This window comes from Drosophila takahashii, chromosome 2R (assembly GCF_030179915.1).
Source record: "Drosophila takahashii strain IR98-3 E-12201 chromosome 2R, DtakHiC1v2, whole genome shotgun sequence".
Classification (NCBI taxonomy): Eukaryota; Metazoa; Arthropoda; class Insecta; order Diptera; family Drosophilidae; genus Drosophila; species Drosophila takahashii.
The window spans coordinates 1,977,203-1,993,567 of NC_091679.1; the positions used below are offsets into that span (position 1 = coordinate 1,977,203).

Below are 16,365 nucleotides of genomic sequence, written 5' to 3' on the forward strand. Positions count from 1 at the left end.
GTAAAATTTAAAACCAGCAACAATGTGCTTTTATTAGAACTAAGGATTGTTCAACTGAATAATAATAAAGTACCATTTTGTGAAATCTTGGAATAGAATTTCATTTCATTTAAATATGGAAGATTAAATAAAATGTAGTCTGTCATAAGTACATCATGCCACAAATTTATCACAACCAGTAGTCGGAAAAAGGAATTCTTTGGGGCAATACAAATAGTCTCCAGTGTTGCCATGGTCGGGAGGGTTTAGAGGAGAATGTGAAAACAACATCTAATTCACATACGAAACGGCCTGTTCTACTTAACAATATTTACAGACTCACCTTATTTTTGGAGCTTTTGCTGACGTTCGTGAGTGCTGCGAAAAACAAAAACAACGTGCTGCCAAAGAGGCCCCCAGCAACCCCCGAAAACAAAAAAAATCTTATAAAATCAACCGTGCGTCAAAAAAAAAAAATTAAAACAAGAGAAAACGCTATAGTCGGGTTGTTGTCCCGACTATCTAATACCCGTCACTCGGCTAAAGGGAGTGCGTTGGAGATGGATATATAACATTTTTTTGATTGCGTATAACTTTTTAACGAATGGTCCGATTTGAAAAATGTCTTCTACATTTCGATAGGTATAAATATACACAAAAAAATTGCATTTATACTTCTCGGAAATCTTTAAAGGTGTGTGCGCCAGACACATTTTAAAATCGTTAACGGGCGATTGTGGGCGTTAAAGGGGCGTGGCGCTCGTCTGAAATAAACTTGCGCTGCGTAGGAAGAATATGTGTTGAAAATCTCAACCTTCTAGCTTTTGCAGTTTCCGAGATCTCAGCGTTCATACAGACGGACAGACGGACATGGCTAGATCGACTCGGTTAGTGACCCTGATCAAGAATATATATACTTTATGGGGTCGGAAACGCTTCCTTCTAGCTGTTACATACTTTTGGACGAATACAATATACCCTTTTACTCTACGAGTAACGGGTATAAATACCTTACTGATTGTATGACATAGCTCCATACCTTAAACCAAAAACGGATCCGATCGCATAATCGGTGAGGAAAAATTAATTAAGTGCCCCAACCAGAAGTCGGTTTTGGGCTTTCGAAGATTTCCACAAACAAAGCTTAAAAAAAAAATATCAACTTGTTTGGTTGATAACTGTGGGAATGGTTGATGTTTTAATCAACCAATTTTGCAATTTTCGAGAGTTCTGGGAGTCCTTATAAGCCGAATTTTAAAATTTTCTTAGTGCACACCTCTTACTCACGATTCAGACCCAATTTTTTCCGCAAATCGACATTTACTCTTTTATAGTGATAGTCGATACAGATAACGCGTTAAACATATATAAATCGCAAATAGTACTAAAAGTATCGCAAAAGGAATCGCTAGCCACCAAAATCTTGTATAAACGAAAAATAAGACACATTATAGAAACAATAGGAAATAAGACCACTATTTTAGAATTAATGCAGGAAATCTTACCAGATAAAGGCCTAGTAGCCAATTATTGCGAAGACGTTAATTTGTACGTGAAATTCCAGGAATGTTACAGACAATACTTCGCATGCAACGAAAACTTAAAACTAATAAGATCGTTTATTTTACTAAAAGATGTGACAGATAAAGAACAAATTTTAAAAATAATAAATGAAGAACATTTAAAAAACAACCATAGAGGTATTAACGAAATCTTTGCCGAAATAAAAAAATTTATTACTATCCGAATCTTCAGAAAGAAATTCAGAAATATGTTAATAATTGTAAAATTTGTAACTTGATCGAAACCCCTTAAAATATAAGCTAAACATAACCGATACCCCTTCGCAACACAACGAGATAATCCATCTAGATATTTGGTTCCCCATGCGAAACATTATGTACCTTACTACAATAGACAAATTCACAAAATGCGCTACTGCTTGTTAGCAATACCCGAAGCGACGTTATCCGCTACTATAAGCAAAGCATTTATTGCTGATTTTTTCATATTTCCAAATTCAAATTAATATCCGAATAAAATCCCGCATAACCTTAGCTAAACAGTAAACCCACCTAAAGCGCACTAGCATTCTATCCATATCCTTCTAGACATAACATACCATACCTTAACACCGAATTAACCCTAATATTACCTCACCTTAACCCCACGTATTTTATTCTTACCGTTTGCATACTATTTTAGCACCCTAATGCTGTTTTCACTATTTCCTCGTCTTAGCCCACCCTAGCACCAGTTTTTCCTCTTCTTAGCGAACCTAACTTTAGTCTCACCTGAAAAAAATGTTTCCTTACTATACTTACTAACTTTAACTTCACTTTTTCTTATTTAAACTTGTTTGTCACCTTGACCCAAACGAACCTTACCTCTCTTACCTTCACCTTTACATCACCTTTAAACCTTCTTTACACTACTTTTACCCTAGTCTATCTAATACCTCCTTAATCGCAACTTAACCCCGCACTAACCTCACCTTATTCCCACCATAACTCCACCGTTCTGGTAGCAAATTATAACATTTTGGTTAGCTAAGCGAATGCAGAGAAAAACTCTTACTCTTTTTTACCGTTTATTTCGAACAGATCTAACCCCCAAAAACCTTAAAAACGTAAAAAAGAATATATAAAAAATAACACACAAATACCTATGAAAGGCTACGGCCAAAATGCTTTAAGCGAAAAACGGATCCGCTCGCCGGATCGGTAGGTAAACAAAAAAAGAAGTGCCCCAATGTCGGCTGGGAATCAACAGCTGGAGAAAACAGTAGGTGTAATTTTGGAAACGAAATTTGCCAACAATTTTCTTCGTGCGCCCCTCGGCTTTAACATAATTTAAATTTTTGCAAATTATATATACATGTGTGTTCGTATCAATTCTACTTTCCAAGAATGAAACAAAAAGTTACAAATATTTTAAAACAATGTGAAATTTGTAAAACAGTAAAATATGACAGACATCCCACAAATCCAGAACTTCAATTAACACCAATTCCCGAATACCCAGGACACACTCTTCATATTGACATTTATTCAACAGAAAAAAGTTTAGTTTTGACAGCATTAGATAAGTTCTCTAAGTTAGCGCAGGGTAGAATTATGAAATCTAAATCAATAGAACATGTGAAACCCGCTCTACATGATCTTTTATATTATTTCGGTATACCGAAAAGTGTAGTTATTGATAACGAAAAATCATTGAATTCCGCCTCCATAACTTTTATGATGAAAGACCAATTAGGAATTAAAGTCTACACGGCTCCCCCGTATAAAAGTTCAGTAAATGAACAAATAGAACGATTCCATTCTACGCTTTCAGACATCATGCGATGCCTAAAAAGTAATGGAATTTAGAACACGTTCCACGATTTGTTAGATCGAGCCATTTATTAATAAAACTAGCAGGATCTGTAGCCCGCAGCTTCGCCTGCGGAAATTAAAACTGAAAATTATGCATACCTTTATATTTGCTAATTATTTTAAATTTACAAATTCCTTATTTTTAGCCTACAGCCGAGAAAAGACTTTATCATAACTTTTTTCTTATTTTCCGCAAAAACAACAGTAGATTGTCTTTTTGCTTGCGTAAGTTATCAGCTGCACAGAACAGAAACAAATAAATTTTTCGACACAAATCCTTACACTAATTTTCTTTACAACATTAGTACTTTGTCCAAAACATATTGTTTAAATATAGAATGTCATACTGGATTGAGTATGTAATTAAATTTCAAGTCGATTAGGGCTAGTACTCAACCCAACAAAAAGTCGTCCAAAACAAAAACTTCATATGAAACAAAATTTTTTGACGTTGTTTTTCATATTAAGTTTTTTGTTTTGGACGACTTTTTGTTGGGTTGAGTACTAAGCCTAAGCGTGTAAATCTAGAAAATAGGCTTGCTTTCTTAAAAAAATACACCAAAAAATTGCTTAAACATATCTCTTTCTCTAACAGATAGCTCTACAAAAACCAATATGAATATTTTGGTTAAGATTTATGAAGTTAGAGGAAATATTTTTATTTAGGTAACGAAAAGGTAAATAAAAACCAAATACACTTTGCGATTTAGCTAATATGGGGGTTTCTAGAAGGTATCCACTGTAGACAACTCTTATAAGGGAAACCAATATTTATGCGAAGCAATGTTTTGCTTTATATATTCGATTAATTTAAGAAAAGACATCAAGAAAGGCAATTCCAAATTACTGCATTTTACCATTGATATTTTGTTTCAGTATTTTTGTTTTCACATTAATTCTTACCTTGATTAAAATTATATTAATAACTAGCAATACCCGAAGCGACGTTGTCCGCTACTATAAGCAAAGCATTTATTGCTGATTTTTTCATATTTCCAAATTCAAATTAATATCCGAGTGAAATCCCGCCTAACCTTAGCTAAACAGTAAACCCAGCTAAAGCGCACTAACATTCTATCCATATCCTTCTAGCCATAACATACCTTACGTAACACCGCATTTAATAATATTACCTCACCTTAACCCCACGTATTTTATTCTCACCCTTTGCATAATTTTTTAGCACCCTAATGCTGTTTTCACTACTTCCTCGTCTTAACCCACCCTAACACCAGTTTTTCCTCTTCTTACCTAACCTAACTTTAGTCTCACCTGAAAAAAATGTTTCCTTACTATACTTTCTTACTTTAACTCCACTTTTTCTTATTTAAACTTGTTTGTCACCTTGACCCAAACGAACCTTACCTTTCTTACCTTCACCTTTACATTACTTTTACCCTAATCTATCTAAGATCTCCTTAATCGCAACTTAACTCCGCACTAACCTCACCTTATTCCCACCGTAACTCCACCGTTCTGGTAGCTTAAATATATCATTTTTGTTAGCTTTGCGAACGCAGAGAAAAACTTTTACTATTTTTTTACCGTTTTTTCGAACAGATCTAAACCCCAAAAACCTTAAAAACTTAAAAGAGAATACAACCCTAGTCAAAAGTATTTTCTCAAATTTGAATGTTAACTATACTCATATTTTGAACTTATAATATAAACATTTTGGCACCTATGGAAAGAGCACTTCAATTCAGTTTAAATGACAAAAAAATGTTCTTAACCCATTAAGTACCCTTTGAAAAGTTAGCAAATTAGACAATTTTTTTTGAAAATAAAATTTTTAACTTTTGCTTTGGGGCTTAAAACAAAAATGTTTTGATGCAAAGTTGTTCCCCAATCAAAATTAATAATAACTGCAAAAAACAAAATTTCAAAATATTTTTCCTTGTATTTTTTATGATTTTTTGAAAATAGCTATTTTAGCCGCTTTTTCTTCCTTTTCATACAAAATTTTACTGAGATGTCTCCATTCAAAAAATCATAAGAAATACAAGGAAAAATATTTTGAAAATTTTTTTTTTGCAGTTATTAATAATTTTGATTGGGGAACAACTTTGCATCAAAACATTTTTGTTTTAAGCCCCAGGAAAAAAGTCCAAAAATTTGACTTTCGCAAAATTTGCTCACTTTTCAAAGGGGTCTTAATGGGTTAAGAACATTTTTGTGTCATTTAAACGGAATTGAAGTGCTCTTTCTATAGGTGCTAAAAGTTTATATTATTAGTTCTTAATATAAGTACAGTTAACATTTACATTTGTGAAAATACTTTTGACCACCCCTGTATATTAAAAATGACACTTAAATACCTACCCCTCGCCTTTAACACAATTTAAGCCCAATTTTTTAAAAAGTTTTGTAGGTACGTTTTAGCTGGTACAATTTCCAGATTTCTTTTCTTAAATTGGAATGTTATTTGTGCACGCATATATTTCATTTTATGTTTTTAAAGTACATAAATTCATATGTTCATATGAATGTGTGTATACGCATATCTCAATAGTTTTTCTAATTTCTTTACAGTTTTAGAGTAGAGCCCAGAAACTAAAACTCCTGAATATTTTACGGGATACATACACATTTTGATTCATAATTGCATCCATTAGGTGTTTTATCCTAACCCTGCAGTTCCCGAATTCAGACCGAGCGCTAAATAGCACTGCGTCGACTGAAATTAAAGCATACAATGAATAATTAAAATTAGTTCCATTTAAGATTTAATTCTCAGAATTGTTTTTCCATCAGAAAAATCTCCACAATTTTGGGATTTTCACCTTTCCAACCGGAAGTCGGTTGGGGCTCATCTTCTGGGCTTTCGAAGATTTCCACAAACAAAGCTTAAAAAAAAAATATCAACTTGTTTGGTTAATAACTGTGGGAAAGGTTGATGTTTTAATCAACTAATTTTGCATTTTTCGAGAGTCCAGGGAGTCCTTAGGAGCCAAATTTTAAAAATCCTTTCTTAGTGCACACCTCCTCTAACTCACGATTAAGACCCTATTTTTTCCAGAATTTTAGGTTTTATGGTTTGGGCTGGGGGAACATGACGCAAATCGACATTTTCTCTTTTATAGTAATACTCGATACAGATAACTTCTAAGTAAGTTTTTATCGTTCTTGTCTTATATTCTAATATTATATAATATAAACCTTTTGATAAAGGCGATGAAATTCAACATATTTTTTATTTTTTTCTCTCTTTGCTGATGATTTTGGGTGATATTTCGGAGCTAAAAAAGCGCCAAAAAGGCGCCGAATTTGGTGATGAATTAAGCGCTGAAAAATGGTGATGAACAGGTGCTAAGAAAGCGCTAGTTTCTGGCAGTGATGAGCCCCTAGGACATGCCCATGTTAAAATCATCGTTATTTTTCATACAAATTCACTACTAATTGAGCGCTTAGTGCTCAAGTTTTAGCAGTGATTAACTGCTAAAAAAGCGCTGAATGGAACTGCAGGGAATTTAATCATCACATACTTATCTACATGCCAATTTGTCGATGTGTGTGTGTGTCATTGGGTTTCTTACATTCAAATGTGAAAACCAATCAAAAATTGTTTAAAATAAAAACAAAGACTCCTTATGCATTTTTCGGGTTAGCTTCACACTTTGACTAATAATTGCATCTATTAAATTATTCGTTCTGGTGTCCAAATAGTAAAATTTTGATCAGGTGATTCCAAACCAGAAAATAAACTTTTGCCGCCTCTCTTTTGCTTCAAATGACTCTCTCTGCTCTCTCGGTCTGCTTCTGCTCACGTTGTTTTTGTGAGAGCTGTGTTCGGAATTCGTTCGTGAGCAAGCACACAAAAAACAAGAACAACCCCCGCAACCTTACAAAAAAAAATATAAAATCAACCGTGGGTCCAAAAAAAATGTATAAGTATGGCATAGCTCCACACTTTAAACCAAAAACGGATCCGATCGCATAATTGTTGAGGAAAAAAAATTTAGTACCCCCAACCGGAAGTCGGTTGGGGCTCATCTTCTGGGCTTCCAAAGATTTTTACAAATAAAGCTTAAAATAAAAATTTCAACTTGTTTGGTAGAAATCTGTGGGAATGGTTCATGTTTTAATCCCGCAATTTCGCATTTTGCAAAAGTCCTGGGAGTCCGTAGGAGCCGAATTTTAAAAAATCCTTTCTTAGTGCACAACTCCTCTAACAATTAAAATGAAAAAAGTGATCCATTTTAACTGATTTTAAAAATTGACTTCCAAGTACACTCATGCAGGACTCTAATTCAGACCCAATTTTTTCCAGAATTTTAGGTCTTATGGTTTGGGCTGGGGGAACATGACACAAATCGACATCTACTCTTTTATAGTAATACTCGATAGATTTTGGGTTTCGTTGCTAAGAGAGAGAATCCAGTACTTAGGCAAGCCCAAGCTTATTATAACGGATAATGAATTTAATATAAATTGCATAAAACAGTTTCTTATAGATAATAATATAGAAATCCATTTCACGACACCGTATAAAAAAACAGGGAACTCACATGTTGAGAGACTACACTTGACATTAAATGAGCACAACCGACTTTTTAATGCAGGCGATAAAATCAATGATACGATTCAAAACAAAGTATTTAAAGCAAAACTATCATCAAGATGGAAACTACCTAATATCAAATGAAGGCGCAAACGCAAAAATATACAAAGACCAAGTCAAAAGAAAATACACATTCCAAAATTAAATTAAGTTTATAAGAGTTATACATTTAATTACAATTTATAAATTTTCACAATTAAGATTGCAGAAACTTGTCGTGGGGGAGTCACATATCCAAGTATAACTATTTGTATACCCTACATGTATAAGCTTAGTCTAAGAATAAAGATAAAAAAGAAAGACATTACAATAAAAGCTCGGATCAAATAGTCGTGTACAGACCGCACAAGCAACAGCTCGCTTTAAATAAAACATCTCTTTGAAACGATTTAAATGAGATTTCATAATTGAAACTTAATCTTTGCGGGACCTAACTAGCAATTAGACTTGTAACAACGACTCGATCGAAACCGTCAATTAAAAATGGCAAAGAATGCCTTTTTACCCAAATCGATACTCTCGAGAAAGTCAACTGACGATCTAACTATATTTTTATGGATTTAATTATTGTTTGCACTTGACCCACTGTGCGCTGCAGAATGCGTGGAGAATACGTAGCTGTATGTATGTATGTCTGTATGTATGTTAGGGTGGGTCGATTTGGAGGTCAACTAATAGTAGGGGGGGAACGTATTCTATAGACTATTCTAAGCAACATTGCCAAAGAAACTATGCCTTGGAAACCACGTTTAACCCTCCGCATTTGCAAGAGAACAATACTGTTTTTTTGATAAAAAATATCTCAGTACCCTTGACTTTGGAACATTTGTATGGACGCGAAAAAAGATATAAATCGTTTGGGCGGAACATAATCAATGGACCATTCTAAGACATATTGGCCAAGAAACTATATGCCTAAAACCACGTTTGACCCTCCTCATTTGCAAAAGAAAAATACTGGTATTTCACTTTATTTTTGAGAAAAATATCATAGTAGCCGTTACTAATATACAAAATACCAGTGTTAAAAAAATGCTTTAAAGAGAACAAAACATTTTTAGCAAAGGGGAGAATTTAAGATTGACAAATATTTCACGGCTACTATGATATTTTACTCAAAAGTAAAACGAAATACCAGTATTTTTCTCTTGCGAATGCGGAGGGCCAAACGTGGTTTATGGCATATAGTTTCTTGGGCAATATGGCTTAGAAATGCCCAGAGATTGTTTTCCGCCCAAACGATTTTTTACGTTTTTCAGGTCCATTCTAGTGTAGAAATTTCAGGGCTACTGTGATATTTTTCATCAAATACTGGGTTTTTTCTTTTGCAAATGCGGAGGGTCAAACGTGGTTTTCAAGATATAGTTTCTTTTGCAATATTGCTTAGAATTCTTCCTAGATTGCGTTCCCCCCCCTACGATTTATCACTTTTTTTTTGCCCATACAAATCGACCCAGTCTAATGTATGTGTATGTCAGCTGGATAGCGGATGGGCACCGATTGCGGTAATTGTGGAGACTTCGATTACGAATAGCGGAATAGCTTGGAAATGCAAAATATATTTGCGGGAATTCATTGAAACAATTAGCTCTAAAATGTATGTGGATGGAGTGGACTGTATTTTGATATTTATGTAAAAAATATATGCACGCAGCAGGAACACAGTAAAAACACAAAGCTGCCAATTTCGGCGGATCACTTTGAATTTGAAATATTTACTGTGGCTGGATAATATATTTTTAACAGACACTCGGAAAATGTAGTTTATAGACCACGAATATATATTAGGGTCTTGGAATTGATTTAGACACGCAGAGTAGTAGAAGTGGACTGTATTAGAATATTTATGTATAAATATATACACTAGGGTGGGTTGATTTGGGACCCCAAAAATCGTATAGGAGGAACGTAATCTTTAAAGGATTCAAAGCAATATTGGCGAACATACTTATGGTCTAAAATGACGTTTGAACCCCCCCTCTCCCAAACGCGAATGAATAATAATGCTGTTTTGAGAAAAATATCATAGTAGTCACCACAGATATATTACTGAATATCAATTTAAAATTTTTATTTCAAATTTAGTAATACATCTGAGCTGACTACTATGATATTTTCCTCAAAAAAAGCTGTAATTTTAATTCGCGTGTGGGGGGGTCAAACGTCATTTTAGACCATAAGTATGTTCGCCAATATGGCTTAGAATCCTTTAAAGATTACGTTCCCCCTATACGATTCATCACTTTTTTCGGCCCCATACAAATCGACCCGCCCTAATATACACGCAGCTGGAACACAGTAAAAACCCAGAGTGCAATTTTTGCGGAACAATTTTAAAAATCGTAAACTTTTACTGTGGCTGGGTTATATTTTTACATACATTTCGAGTTTTTTTTAATATATATTTATTTATAATTTAAATAAATTGTTACTGCGGATTTGCAAACTTGTGGATAGCCACGGAATTTTTCGGAATGTACGGAATTTGGTCACAAAGGAATTGTGATATATTGGAATATATATATATTAAATGCCGTTGCGTCGGATTAAATCTCTTTTGGATTTAAACAAGAAATCATACAACAAGTTGAACGAAATGGAGTTTGAACAACTGGCTGTATGACCGGCAAATAATATTAATAAGTAGAACTTATCTGGAGCGGATCAAGCCACCGTAGCTGCTGGTGAACGCTGGTACTAGTGGATCTTCTGGAAATATCCGGCTCGAAGGACCAAATGTTGGGGCGGGGGTGGCTTGATTGTAGCAGGCGATGAGTCCCAGGGAAAAAGGCGGCGGAAATCCGCGCAGAAATAGTAGCGAAAAAACGGATAGAACTTTTCGGGTATACCGCGACGTGCGTGTGTTTATTTGGTCACTTGAAAATAGGAACTGCTTAAGCCTAACTGAGCTTATGGGCTCCAGAGCAGAGCGGAGACTTGCTGGAGATTTGGTGAGGGAGAGCTAAGGGCAGTTCGAGCAATCAAGATGTGGACATCTGGAGAAAACTGCCGCTCGACACTGCCTCCAGAAATTAAACGCCTTTTTGGCGTGAACAAGATAAATTAAATTAAAACAAGATAGGAAGCTACCTTCGGCCAGCCGAAGCTTATATACCCTTGCAGATAAAGTAATGCTCACTCGGTGCAGTTCCAGGGATTCCAGATTCAGCGTTTCTATTTTTGAATTTTGTTTTTAAAGAGTCAAGAATTAAAACGCCTACTTCCTACAAAGTAACAATGCATTTTCTTATATATCTTTGAATATTCCTATGGGAGCCTTAAGATATAGTGGTCCGATTCGGCTCGCTCCGACATATGTACTACCTGCAATAGAAAGAAGACTTTCGGGAAAGTTTCATCGCGATATCTTTAAAACTGAGAGACTAGTTCGCATAGAAACGGACAGACGGACAGACGGACAGACGGACAGACGGACAGACGGACAGACGGACATGGCTAGATCGACTCGTCTAGTGATGCTGATCAAGAATATATATACTTTATGTGGTCGGAAACGTCTCCTTCACTGCGTTGCAAACATCTGACTGAAATTATAATACCCTCTACAAGGGTATAATTAATGAAATCATATCTTTTACAACTCCTGCATACCAAGACTTTAAGACTTTAAAAATGTATGCAGATTTTAAATGTATATTTGTGTTAGGAAAACAGTTTTAAAATGAACAGAAGTGGAGCTCGAATTTTTTCTAGGAAAAATGACACGCGAAATATTTCGTGAACAAAATTAAGGAAGCTTAAAAAAGAAAATAGTTGTATTGAAAAATTACAAAACCCAACCCTGATTAAAAGTATATCTTTTCTTAGCTTGTACCCACCTTTGGAGTCATAAGGCCCAGTCGTACCCCGGTCATTAGGTGCGCGACATGATGCTTGCGGCCATCCGGATTTCGGTCAATCCATTTAACACACAGTTTCCATACTTGATCCTCTTCTCGCGTGTTTAGCTCATCATCGCTAATTATACTGTAGAAATCCTTGACGTTCATATCTAGGATGTCACTATTGCGGTTTGCTACTTCCGTAAAATATCTTAGTGTGTAGTTTCGGGCCTTCAGGTAAAGGTCTTCCAGAAACCGAAATCTGCCGAAAAAAAGGTGTTTTTCCCGATGACAACCAGCGCACCAATTATATCGCTATAAGCAGAACAGTGTATAAGAATTCCAACTCACCGTGAGAATCCCATGATACTGACACAGTTATCCGCGGTAAGGGTGCGACTAAGGTAGTCCTTGCACTGCTTTACCAAACCTACCATGCCAACATAGTCTGCGCAGATGAGAAGCTCGTGCACATTGTTTTCGGTGATGTTGGTTTGGCGCAGGTAGGCGTACTGAATCATGGAGTTCATTATGGATGCGTTTATGCCGGGGATGTGGATAACGGGATTCTCGGAGGCAACTGTGCTAGTTACGCAGCTGCGATTGTCGGCATTAAATCCTGTAAATTGAGCGCTGGCAAGGAGACGTAGCAGTGGGCCATTTGGATGTCAAATTGACAACTCACCGAAAATACGAGCTGCATGAACACATTATTGCGCGGTGTACGTTGAAGGCCTGCTCTCCCACCGAAATCTGGGCATCACACAATAGATTCGCTTCGCGTAACTCGTTTAGGGTGTTAAGAGCCTCATCACTCACGGTGGATGTCAACGTCCTAGCAGACTCATTCAGGACACCTCTACCAAGAAGCTTGTCTTCCGGCTGAATGCCGTCCGCGTTAACCTCCATCGAGTCCACAGATAGTTCGGGTGGCACCTCGAGCGCAAATGGCAGACCTGCATTTACGCTGTGCATGTCGTTTTCATTTTGATCGCGATTCATTGGGAGAGTGAGTCAGCAGTTGCTCCTCTGAAAGGCCTACGATACTGGTCCTTTTCTGTGCGATCTTCAACGCCGATAGACTTTGATGCCCACCTAAAATAACCGCTTTAATAGATTTTTTGAAATTACTGTGTAGGTGAAAAGTCCCCGTATTTAACTGTAAAAAATCGAAATTTTATGAATAACAACAAGACAGCTCTCGTAACAAAAAAATCAGGGACCAAAATAACTGTTATTGTAAATTTGTTTTACCAAAAAAATAAAAAACAAAACATTTTTAAATACACCATTATTTTTGTTAGCCATTGTAGTTTACAAATCCGTAACGGTTTTTATTTATTTGATTTTTAGGTAATACTAAATATTAGCGGGCTCACCCCCGAAATTCGCGAAAAAATTATCCTCGATGGACCGCGATTTCTTAAGAATTTACGTGCAAAAAGAACTTGGCGGTCGGACATGGTTCTCTTGTAATTGAATTTCAAAGTTCCCGGGTTTGCTATAAAAAACAAGGGTGCTTTTCTCATATTTTCAATCAAAGTTCTTACACAGAAAAAAAAATTGATATGAAATTGCACTCAAGTTAACATTATTTCATATAAAATTTGGGCCGATATTAATTAATGCAACATAGATATTTCGAACACATCAAGTTGATATTTTCGAGAATATCTAGTTGATATGTTTAAATATCAATTCAATCTTAAGAAAGATTAATTATTAAAATAACATTTAAACTTTTTGGTCATCAAAATAATATTTTTTATATAAATTTTTCATCAAAATTAATTTTGTGCTCTCGATATCAGATAAAAATTGAATAAGAAAAAGAAAATACAAATTGGGGAATCGGGAATTATCCCTGTTGCACAGTCGGTGTTGTTGTTGGTTCCTGTTTCTCAACTTATTTTTATGTTCGTACATAAACAACTTTTAGTTACAGATTTTATCTGAAATAATAACAGAATTTATTGTATAATTAACAAGTTATGAATATAAAAATCAAATAACTTACTGACTTGAGAAAAACATCTTGGTCGCTCGTGGGAATCGAACCCCTTGCATCACAGTTTGCAGTCAAACACTCTATTAGCTGCGCCAGGGGAGCATCACATGAGGCGCTGTACAAAGTACCTTCATATTTTGTTTTCTTGGGTTCGAGGTTTTTACTTTTACTTAGCCATTTATGTGTGTGTTACATTAACTAAATCGCAATTTGTATATGTAATATTATTGAGTAAAAAAAAAAATAAAAAGACGCAAAGAACTTCCGCCTCGACGTGGGACTGAACACACACTTCCGACTATACGCTTACATAACATATAATCCGCACGCTTTAGTCCCCTAGGCTATTAGGGCAATTCCTAAAAATTTTATAATATTTTATCATATCAGTGTCATATGATTTCATATAAATTATAAATATACTTGTTTAAAATACCGAAGTCAGTATTTTTCCGAACAAATAATATGAAATAAGATCAAAATAATATTTTTTTATGTTAGAATGATATGACAAAACTTGATCTTAAAAAAGATCAAAATAACCAACACTTATCAATTTGATATTTTGACATATTTTTTTCTGTATACGTTTTAATGAGTTCCTATAAAATTAATATATTGTTTAAATGAGCTCCAATAAAATTATTTAATTGTTTAAATGAGTTCCTATAATAAAAATGTAGAATTTTTTTAATTTAAATAGTTTTAATGAACACTTTTCCGCACCACCATTGAGGTAAAGTTCCAGTTTTTTTCTTTAATAACCTTTTATGGCATAGAAATCTCTCTGCTGAATTATTCCCGAATAAGAAGTATTTATAAAAAAAAGTAAAAGAAAGTGTTGTGTATGCGAAGTGGGCAGCTCCCTACCAGTCAGTCTGTACGCAATCGTCAACCAATGCAGGTCTCCCTGCAGCAGCGGTCAGGCCATCCACTGGCCTTATATCAACTATAACCTCTATCATCACACCGTACATTAAGTCTTGCACTGTTGTATCAACTTGCTATATTGTGAATAAACTATTAAATATATATGCTTGCGCATACACAAAATTGGCGACGAGGATGGGATTTCACTAAGCGTGTGAATAACTGTGCAAGTCTGAGTCCAAGTTAGATTACAACAGCAAGAACGAAGAGAAGGGAAAAAGAGAACAGCAAAGAACGGTATCAAACAGAATAACTCCGCCGATATTTCAGCTCAGCGGCCAGAGCTTCTGTTTGTTCTTTACTTGTACAGATGGACAAGAAGATAACTGTGAAACAATCTGAAAAGGAAAACGCCGATAGGGTCAAAGAAGAAGAAGAATCGGACGATAGACTGGAATCAGAAACGAAAAAACGTGTGTCAAGCATTATTATGGCTTCTGTTGGAAGTCTAGAATCGTTTGACTTAACTACTCCCTCAAAATGGGTTGCCTACAAGGAGCGTTTCGAACTGTATTTACTGGCCAACGACATCGAAGATGAATCGCGGAAGAAAGCGGCGTTTCTCACATTGGCCGGAGCGCCATTGTACGAACTCCTTACGTCACTGGCATCTCCCAGGCAAATCAGCGAGTTGAAATTGTCAGAAATATACCACGTCTTAACCGCTCATTTGTCTCCTCGCCCATCCGAAATTGCTGCGTTCTATCATTTCCATAATCGGGACCAGCATTCGGACGAATCAGTGGGGGCGTACATGGCGGCCTTGCGGAGTTTGGCTGTGGACTGCAATTTCGGAAGCGCCCTAGATCGAATGCTTCGTGATCGTTTTGTTTGCGGAATGCGGGATGAAGGTCTGCAAAGAAGTTTACTCGCAGAAACTGGACTTACTGTGCAGCGGGTTTTGGAGCGAGCTGTAACGAGTGAGGCAGCAGCCAACATGCCTTATCTATGCGGAAACAAAGTGATTCCCATTCAGATCCAAGCGCTGAGTCCATTCATGGCATTCGCACAAGTCGTAATTTAAAGCCACGTACATCAGTCGTACCCGAAGGACCTTGCGCGGGCTGCGGAGGCCAACACATTCGCAAGAAATGCCCTTTCCGCAACGCCACCTGCCACGGCTGCGGTCGCACCGGCCATATACAGAAGGTGTGTCGCAGCGCTCTTCAAACACGGTCTTCGAGTTACGGGTCTCCAACGCCAAGTTCCCGATCGAACCGAAATGGGACATCTCGTGTAAACCAGATATTGTCGCTGGTCAGCCAAAAGAAATCAGTCTCAATCGCAATCAACGGCCGTACTTGTGTATTTGAAGTAGACTCTGGATCACCGGTGACCATTATGAAGGAATCGACGTTCAGGTACATCTGGCCAAACGAAAAGCCAGATCTAACACGGTGTCATTTAGAACTTAATGATTACCAGCAGAACCCAATCCCGGTCAAGGGGATAACTGATACAACCATATACTATAATCGGCGTCAGATCGAAAACTTGCCTCTGATCGTAGTCTCTGGAGTCGGAGTCAACCTATTAGGCTGTAACTGGTTCGAGCCTTTGGGGATCCGTATCGAAGGAATTCATGGTGTCACCTGCGGTAGTAGCATATCATCGGTATTAACGAAATTCGAGCATCTGTTTTCCACGGAGCTAGGACGATACACCGGG

At 36.3% G+C, this 16,365-nt stretch overlaps 1 protein-coding gene across 3 annotated transcripts in view; it reads right to left on the reverse strand.

Moving 5' to 3' along the window:
• LOC138912344 (kelch-like protein 10) overlaps positions 1-12,957 on the reverse strand; it is a 119,611-nt gene extending 106,654 nt beyond the window's left edge. The window contains exons 1-4 of one of the 3 annotated variants that reach the window (XM_070212999.1): positions 12,445-12,955; positions 12,111-12,392; positions 11,757-12,021; positions 5,952-6,033 (exon numbers count right to left, since the gene is read on the reverse strand). In XM_070212999.1, the coding sequence (XP_070069100.1) occupies positions 5,977-6,033; positions 11,757-12,021; positions 12,111-12,392; positions 12,445-12,761 (921 nt within the window). In that variant the 5' untranslated portion in view covers positions 12,762-12,955 and the 3' untranslated portion in view covers positions 5,952-5,976. Of the gene's footprint in view, positions 1-5,951; positions 6,034-11,756; positions 12,022-12,110; positions 12,393-12,444 lie in introns of those variants that run through there. The other 2 variants (XM_070213000.1, XM_070212998.1) reach the window with 2 other exon arrangements.
• Positions 12,958-16,365: the final 3,408 nt, after the last annotated feature.